Here is a 9,367-nt window from a genome sequence, read left to right as displayed (position 1 = left end):
ACATCAAACATGATGGACTCTTTTGGGAGCTTGCCCCCTTCCTACCTCTTCTACATGCTCATTAGCCTCTATTTTTGTGCTAAAATATATGGTCAAAAGATTCTGCTGACAATGTTGTGATTCTCAGGAATTATGTTTTTGGGTGTTAACCTAATTTTAGATTACTTTACTGTTATTGTCTCTTTGGTGCGCTTGGTGCGCCGTGAGATTGGTCATATTTACATTGAGCTTGGCTTCTCTCGGGCATTGGTCACTGCGCACTCCTTAGACGCCCACTGGTTTTATTGTTCAGGGCAGGTACCCTATTACTTCGTAACGATGTTTGTTGAATGCACTCTTGGCCTCCAAGTATGGTCAAGTGCACTTTTTTGGTGTTGTTTAGTGTTTGTCTTTGTGCGCCCCCTCTCTTCCCACCCGGTTGCCCTTATCCCTCCCTTTTGGGATCGGACCTCTCTAATATTTCTATCTCAGAAATGCCGACTGTGATGCTGTATTTTGAATGTGCAGGGGCTGAACTCCCCTGCTAAGAGAGTCAAGGCTTTCCGGGGTTTCCATGCACAGAATTCTGATATTATTTGTCTCCAAGGGACACACTTCCCAACCTCTTCCTATCCAAAGTACTTCAGTAACCACTATCCACAAGTTTATCTGACCAACGGCCCTACCAAACAGAAGGGGATCCTTATTGGCTTTCAGCGGTGTTTGCCGTTCACTTGTGATCAAGAAATCAAAGACCCTGATGGTCAGTATCTTATTTTGGTGGGGCAGTTGTGCTATGTGCAGATAACCATAGTTTCCTATTATGCTCCCAATTCTAGGCAACTTCCCATTCTCGGTAGCCTGCTGACAGAAATACAACCATCAAAAAGGCACATTGTTGGTATGCACGCACTTTTCTTTTCCTCACAATGTCTGGACTTTATTTTAACCCTCCTGCTTCCCCAAGTACAAGAATCAGGTTAAACGCTGTGAAAACAGTCCCTGTTGACCCAGCCATAGGTGGTTGGTATTTAAAATATTGCTATGTGTTAATGGAAAGAAAAAATAATCACAAGTGTCATGAAAATATTTATTATAGTTAAAAGCTAATTTAATTGTAAAAAACATAAACCACCAATTATTTTAAGCATGTATTAGTTGCATAGAGAGCAAATGTACAGAAAATGGCCAAAAAAATGTTTGGAATATTCATTACCTTATAATAGAAAAAAAAAATAAGATGACATTTAAATAATGAGTAGGGTTCACTGTTCAGGCTTACCTGTCTGCCCTGGGTGTTTGTAAAATCTTTATATAATGTCTATTAACAGTTTAGGGTATCATTGGACTTCTTCATTGTGGGTATACATGGCTAATTAAAATTACTTATATTCAATAAGATTTAGGATATTGGACTGTCAAAGGCAAATTCAGCGTTGTGCTTCTGTATCAAATTTTTATTATTAGGTAATAAATATTCTAAAGATGAGATGGCAGACCAGAAGATAAAGGATGAAGACTTGAGAATTGGAAGGAAAACATCTTTTCCCTACGGCATCAAGAAATTTAAACTGAACTCAAAGGGGAGTCAAAGGGAAATTTTTCCGTCAATGTTTGTTTTAAGTGTTTTGATTTTTTGGCCATTTTCTGCACATTTTGCTTTTTACGCAACTAATACATGCTTAGAATAATTAGTGGTTCATGTATTTTACCAAAAAATTAGCTTTTACATGAGAATTTATTCTTAAAACTTTACTTTTAATTATAATAAATATTTTTAGTGTTTAACCTGATTCTTTTAAAAGCCATCTTTGAAATTCCTATACATTCCAATAGGCTAATCTATGCCATGGCGTTTCCTTGTTTTCCCACACTTTCAATAATTTTTTTAAATCATTGTATGTGTAAAACATTAAAAAAGGCGAAAAAAAAGCATCATAGAATATTTTAAGCATTTTGAGGGCAAGCTTTAAAACTCTTGTAAAAGTGCTTAAAAAAGAAGTAAGAACATTTACTAGGGTTATTAAACCCATCTGTGTACACCCAGCCTATGAGTAACAGGGTAGCGGGTACTGATGGGCAGAGTTTTTTAGTTACTGATTATATTTTTGGGTCAATGGTACCCCTCCGTTATATAAAAATTGGGGTTCAGGTGCTAGAAGCATCCAGCAATGTGTAACAGGATAGTATTTTTTATGGGCGGAGTTTTCTATGTTCTGGTGATAGCCTATTGATGAAATTTTAAGGGGTGTTAGCCATAGGTGTCCCCCACTTGCACCTCCAATTTTGTTCACCTGTACCCCCTATTCCAGGGAATTTGGGGTTCAGGTGCTGGAAGCCTCCAGCAATGTCTAACAGGTTGTTTTTTTTTTTGGGCAGAGTTTTCCATGTCCTGGCCACAGGCGTCCCCCACTTGCACCTACATTTTTGGTTTTGTACATCTCCGTTCCAGAGAAATGGGGGTTAAAAGTAGAGAAGCGGACAGGTTAGTGTAGTTCGACTTTTCTAGTTTTGTGACAGGTTGGTAATAATTTTGGGTTTGCACCTCCTTGCTATGTAAGTAGCCCTGAGGGTCCCTAATTTGTATGTTTAATTTCGGGCTTCTAGACACAGTTACTTGTTAACCTCCTTGCCGTTAAGCCCGACCTTCGCTCGGGCAAAAAAAAATTGCAAGGATGGTTAACCCCAAGATTTTTCACATCCCCACTTACCTGGTCCCCCTGTGCTCATCCAGCGTCATCCTCCATCGATCATCGTCCGCCGAAACATTTTTTATATTCATATTATCTACTAGAACCCCTGTTCGGACATATTTCTGTAAGTTACAGGTCTACAATTTAAAAAAAAATTTCATGAAAAACAGTGGATCACTTTTGGTACAGAAATCTAGATCTCAGTGTAACGCTTAGGTGGCTAAACAGCAACCCTGATGTTCAATTTTCACTAGTTTTTATAATTATGACCCCCATATTTTAGAAGTTATTAAAGGTGGAGAGATGAAATGGGGTACTGCTAGCTACGAGGGTCCTCCGTGTACCCTGAAAATCTCAGGTCGGTATGACATACTGTTTAGGAGATGTGGAGGTTTGTACTGAGAGATGTACGGCTGCAGCACATGACATGCTCCATTCATACACAAACACGGCTGTGAAACTTTTCTGATGATGACGTCATTGTACACACCCCTTGGTATACGCCCCTGGGCAGTTGTTTTTCACAGGTAGTTTTTTTTGTTAGGACAGCGTCGCAGGGAGCTCTGTTAGCTCTCTCGGCTTTCCCAAACCATGGCGCATGCGCATTGTCATCTGCATGGCAGCGCTTGTTTTCAGGCTGGGCTAGGCCTAAGCCTCAGGCTGTACTTCCTGCTCCGGCCTTTCGTTATCGCTCCTCCTTCAGGGGGGAGGACTGACATGGGGACCTGATAGTACGCAGCTTGCCATGTATTCTCCACAGCGCCGCGATTTTATGTCCGTTACCCTAATCCAGCCGGAGGGGCCGGGAGGAGGCTACAACAATAGCAAGAGCTGGAGGAGGCGGTCTTGCTGGAGGGTGAGCGGTTGGGCTGAGGGATAATTAAAAGTCAGGGAGCCCGGACATGTGGCAAAGACCACCCCACTACCTCAGTTCCACCCGTAATGTAACACTCTATAGTAGGACCTCAGACATGTGACAGGATCACTCTATTACCTGACCCCCACCTGTAATGGAACACCCTTTAGAGGGCCCAAGATGTCTGACAGGGACCAGTCTATAACATGACACCTCCATATGAAGTGACCCTTATACATTTGAGAAGGACCATCCTACTACCTGAACCCATTCCTCATTTTTGACACCCTGAGGTGGGACCCTAGGCCTTTGCCAGGGACCTACTACCTGAGTTTCTTCCCCACCTGTAATGTGAGACACCCAGACTCCTCCCAGTGACATAACTACTAACTGAACCCCCCACATATGTTACCCCTGCCATCTCCTCTGAACCCCTCCACCATCTGTTCCCTAAGGACTTCTTTCTATAGTCATCTATTCCAGGGTTGCTGGATCACCCAGGTTGTCCCATGGTAGTCTAACTTCTCCCATCTTGAGCTTTAATAAATCAGTGTATCACCAGGTGTGATTGAACAGTAGCTCTCTATTCCCAATGGGCAGCTACATGTGGTGTCTCCACCATGGTGAGGGACCAGAGGCAGGGGCAACTTGTCATCTCACTGCTGGTCTGAGTCAGATAATTGACATTGTAACTTTGTAGACTGAATATAGTTAATAGTTATAGTTATACAGTTATAAGATAGATTTAAGATAGATTAATACTAATTTGTAATATTTTGTAAACATATGAAAAACTTTCTGGTATCACTGCACTTTGTTTTTTGGTTGCACCGCACTGCTCATTTTCCATTCATCAGCCAACAACGTTTTTTACCTGGGGACCTAATAGATCCTGTTATAGTTCAGTGGTGACTCCATGCGCCTTATTTTTTCATTCTCCAGGAAATGTATAATGCCCATGGAAAGTCATTTATTTGAATAGAAATAAAACACTGGCATGTAATTTGTGTAGGCTGTGTTGGTTTTACTTCACTTCCTTACTCTGCCCAGGTAACACCTGGATCTAAACACACAGAATCTGCTATTTGTAAAATGTTTTAGGATTATTTTGGTGTCACCACATCCTTCAAGCATACAAAGACATTACATCATATGTGTGTGACATATGTGCTGGGGTGTAATTAGCCCCTGAAGCCCACACGCAAAACCATAGTATTTGCATGGGGGGGGGGGGGGGGTTTATAATATTACCTGTCAGAAAGGTAGGACCCAGCAAGGAGGGGATTGCAATAAATACAGCTTATTTTTACCTGGCGTCAGGTGGTTCGCCATTCCAGGCGGGGGGAAGCGTATTGTTAGTTAGACATGGATGTGTTGTATTGCTTGTATTTATTGAAAGGCACAACAGCGTACCTTTATTTGCTAAAATTTGCTGAACAGGATGCCCTCTAATATTGTAAAAGAGGTGCAATGGTGAGTGGTGGCACCTTCATTTGTAGGGGTATAGATAATGGGGATCATAGGAAAAAGAAGGGGCGCTTTATAGGTAAAGAAACTTTCAGGCACCTTATGTATGTAGTGTTAAAAAAATCCAGGCACATGTCTGTGCAACCTGAGCCTATTTTCTGATTAAAAAAATACTGATGCAGCCACAAGACTTAAGGCCTGATCGGCATATAGAATACTTTTTGTTCTTGGTTTTTGGTATTCTTTAGGGAACGGTCATTAAGCTGGGACATTAAGACACTTTTACCCGTGTCTTCTGTATCTCTCTGTTCATTTTAAAGTGATCGGGTGGTATGAATTAGTTTAGAAAATGAATGCTTGTTTCTGCACTTTGACATATGTACTGCACGAGTTATGAGGAGATGACAGGTTCTCTTTAAGCAGTTTTTGAACAGTTTACTGTGTATGCAACCTCTTTAGTTACACTTCTGCATTGTCCATGCATGGAATATGATTTTTATTGTATATTCATAACTGATGGCTTTTGCTGACAAGAAAAGTCTGAATAAATCATTGTTTTGTTATTCTGACAGGCAGCAAGAACTGTGCATGTGAGGGCTGATTTATTAATCTGTGTTTCCTGTTTTATCTTGTAGAAATGGAAGCAACTCTCAAGGCTGCAGCGCATTGTCATCCTCTTCCTGTGTGCCCTGCTGGCCGTTTGTGCTGTCGTCTCTTTCTCTAACGTGGGAGAACACTGGAGAAGTAATGACTTACTGAATGTTTTAGTTCATTGTTAGGAATTCTTTTCTGGGAACTTTGTGCACACTGCAGGTGTATAAAACATGACTGTCAATCCCAGTGTGCTCATATAATATACTCAAAGGAATCTCTTTTGGTTGCTTTTCAAAATTTTCCATACTTTTTGCTGAACTGGGGACAGATACTTAAAGCAAAGCCCTGTAATTATTTCAGTTGTGTTTTTCTTTAAGATTGACTTCCAGGCATAAATTAAATTACACTTTAAAAGTCTTTTCTTCCTTCAATGCATTCAAATGCTTTTGATGTTCTTGTTGGTGGTGATGGTCCTGATTGTATGATTGCTGCAATACAAGTAGTCCCCGGGTTACATACGAGATAGGGACTGTAAGTTTTTGTTCTTAAGTTGAATTTGTATGTAAGTCGGAACAGGTACATTATTTTATTAAATGCAATTAGGACAGATGTTTATCTCAACATATTATTAGGCAGCATGTTGTCAGTTACGGTATACAATCTTCACTGTGAGCTAATCACAAACAAAGCAAAAAAATAAAAAAGTTTATGGAGCCTAGACATTCATTAACTTCTAGAGCAAGCTGTGCTTTGATATGCAAAAAGAAACGACTGCAGAGTTGTCTGTCTTGCCCCTTGGTACATTCTCCTGGAATGATAGTCAAGGAGAATAGAACACCATTTAGGTGTTTAGCATTGTCGGAAGCTCTTGACCTAAATCTGTATATGGTTATGTATTGTGATTAGCTGATTAGAAAATTGCATGAATGGGCAGGTTGTTTCTAATAAATTGTTTAGTGAGTATATATTAGCCTCATGTAATCCCTTGTACAGAAAAAATATTAATAAATGTGTCCAAGGGTCCAAGGCTGAAAAGACAGAGCATGTTTTAGGGTTAACAACAGATTAAAATAAAAACTTGATTTTACTTTTAATTAGTTATCATAACGTTTGCTTTTTCAGGTTTTACCAACCAGTTGGATGGAATTTATGAAGGCCAAGACTTTCCTGGATTTCATCATGCACACCCTGGAGGATTACCAGCCCCTAAAGAAGCTGAGGATCTCAAGCTACCTAAACCCCCTCTGCAGGTGCAGTGAAATTTTATTTTTTTGGTGGGAGGGGACTTTTGTTTCATGTTTCTTGTATTTTGCAACATTTTGTCACTTAGATTTGTGGTGATGTCACAGAAATGGATATTTAGTACTGAAGACTGAGTCCAGGTAGGAACATTTTAGGGCAAGCAAAAATCAGTCACAAACCATAACATGTGGGGATAAAGGACTATAAAGAGGTGAGAATGTATAAGACTTTAGCTGGGGCTTAAAAGATAACCACATTATGTGTATTTTTGTTAACAAAACAAGGTTTGAGTAAGTGTGATGAAGATATTGCACACAATTTTTTCAGAAGCTTATACATACAAAGAATAAACTAAACTCAAGAAAATAAAAAAAAGAAATTGGAAAAACAAATAAGCTAAAATAAAATAATTTGCTATGGCCTTTATTAGGTTGGGCTACATAAAATGAGCATCTAGAGTAGTGTTTCTTGGCCTTTTTAACCCCTTAAAATAACTTTTAGGTCTTCAGGGAAATATATTTTTACTATATGCACAGCTCACAGTACATAAGTGTGGTGATCAGTTGGAAAATTCCTTCTACATTGCTGGCCAAAGATTGTCACCCTTACAGATAGCCTTAAAGATCATTGATATCACCTAAACTGACTTGGGAGGCACAAACTGCTGATGAAGAAACCCTAGGAATGAGAATCATTTATCTAAGAAAGAAAGAAAGCAAGAAAGCATAATGAGAGGATGGCAAAACGTTTGCTACTAAAGAGGCACTAAAGGTCAAAACAGATGATGTACTTAGACAAGCAGTGGGATTAGGATACAAAAAGACGACCAAGAGTGGCCAAATCTAAATCTATATTAATTAGCCATAAGATAATACCATTTCACAGTGTCAAAGGGTTTAGTCACATCCAAAGAAACAATCAGCACATCCTTCATTGTGATGTTGGCCCTGAATATTGTCCAATAGCTGTCAAGTTTTTATGGCCGTGGATTGTACCAGGGATAAACCTGATCAGAACCAGTACTAAAGGTAATGTACTAATGTCTGCATTGACTCAGAAGGTCTCTAGCCAGTATTTTAATATAGCTTGACTGTATGGGTCCCACTTCTGCAAATCTTTAGCCTATTTAGGAATCAAAATAAATAAAGCTTCCAAATATAAGTACTGCAATAAATACCTGTAACAAATAGGAAATCAAAGGAATCTAGACAAAAAAGGGAAATCGGACATTCTTCAAACATTTTTTGTGGGAATCTTCCGGGTCCATGCGTTTTTTAATGGCAGCTATTGGTTTACACCAGGAAATGTTTGAGGGAATGCCAGATTCCTTGTTTTCTAAATAGAGCCAAAAGTGTTTATATAAAGCTTACAACATTCAGTGGGGCTACCATCTGAACATGGGGCCTTCCTATTTGGAAATGATCAAATAGCATCTTAAATCTCTCTAGAGACAAAAGAGGTTTCTAACATCACTTACTGACTGTGACAGCCTGGGTAAAGGGAGACCCGCTAAGTATAGCTTATCGAATAATGAGAAAACTTCTTACTGGGGCTTTATTCATGCCATATGCGATTCTCCTATTTGATAGGAATGCTTTGGAGTTCAGCTATTAAGGTCACTTTGTGGACTTGCATGTGTGATAGTTGACCAACAAATGGCCCAGAAAAACAACTTTGTGCTGCGTACCACATATATGTTTTGGCACATTGGACTTTGTTCTGGAATCGATTTGAGCAGATAGGAAATACTATTTTAAATTCCTTTAGTACATTTATTATGTGCATTTTAAGACCCTTTTTATGTGAATGCTAAATTGTGTAAATTTGTATTTGTTATTTAGATAAATAAGAGATCAAACAAACGCGGACCACCAAATATACGCCCACTTCCTACTAAGGGCCAAACAGTGGAAGATAATGAGCAGAGGCCAGCAGGGGCTGAAATCAACGAGCCCATCATCAGGTAGACGAGGGGCCTAATCTAAAGACACTGCTGAAATCTATTTTCAAAAAAATAAGTATATAGCCTTCTAAGCTATCATCTACTCTGCTATTAGGTGGTTAAAAGCAGGAAGTGTGGGGAAACTGCCTTTTATGCCCACTGGCAGTGAGATCTTCCTGTGTCACGGTATCAAGTACCGAAATGCTGTGATACTGTACTGTTGTGTACTGAAAATGTATAAGTGTAACAGCAGCTTGCATTGTAATACCTTTCCTTCAGTTCGGAATACATATCAACTTCCTATGTGATAGGCAAATATCTGAATAAAAGTAAATTATTGTTAATTATCCCCTCTAGCGGTATTTGCAAGTGTGACTTGGGTGGATTTTACTTGCAAAAAGTGATAATCCCGAGTCACAATCGTGGTAGCCAAAAACATAAAAGAAACCCACTTACCTTGTTCCTTTGGCGTCCCCCGGTGTTCTGCTTGTCCCTGCAGGCCCTCGGGACACGTCTTCTTCCTCTGATTTTCAGCTGGCGACTGCAGAGACGTTCTCCAGGGTCTCCTGGTGACGTTGGTGCGGGCTGGGGCCG

General features: G+C 39.8%; 1 protein-coding gene across 1 annotated transcript in view; it reads left to right on the top strand.

The window, feature by feature from the left end:
- Positions 1–3,281: 3,281 nt before the first annotated feature.
- MAN1B1 (mannosidase alpha class 1B member 1) overlaps positions 3,282–9,367 on the top strand; it is a 27,333-nt gene continuing 21,247 nt past the window's right edge. The window contains exons 1-4 of the mRNA XM_072429798.1: positions 3,282–3,528; positions 5,631–5,739; positions 6,712–6,839; positions 8,673–8,794. Coding sequence (XP_072285899.1) covers positions 3,418–3,528; positions 5,631–5,739; positions 6,712–6,839; positions 8,673–8,794 — 470 coding nt within the window. The 5' untranslated portion in view covers positions 3,282–3,417. The remainder of the gene's footprint in view (positions 3,529–5,630; positions 5,740–6,711; positions 6,840–8,672; positions 8,795–9,367) is intronic.

Source organism: Pyxicephalus adspersus, chromosome Z (assembly GCF_032062135.1).
Source record: "Pyxicephalus adspersus chromosome Z, UCB_Pads_2.0, whole genome shotgun sequence".
NCBI classification, from domain to species: Eukaryota; Metazoa; Chordata; class Amphibia; order Anura; family Pyxicephalidae; genus Pyxicephalus; species Pyxicephalus adspersus.
Note: the sequence above shows the minus strand (reverse complement) of the source record. Positions and strands in the feature narration are given on the sequence as shown.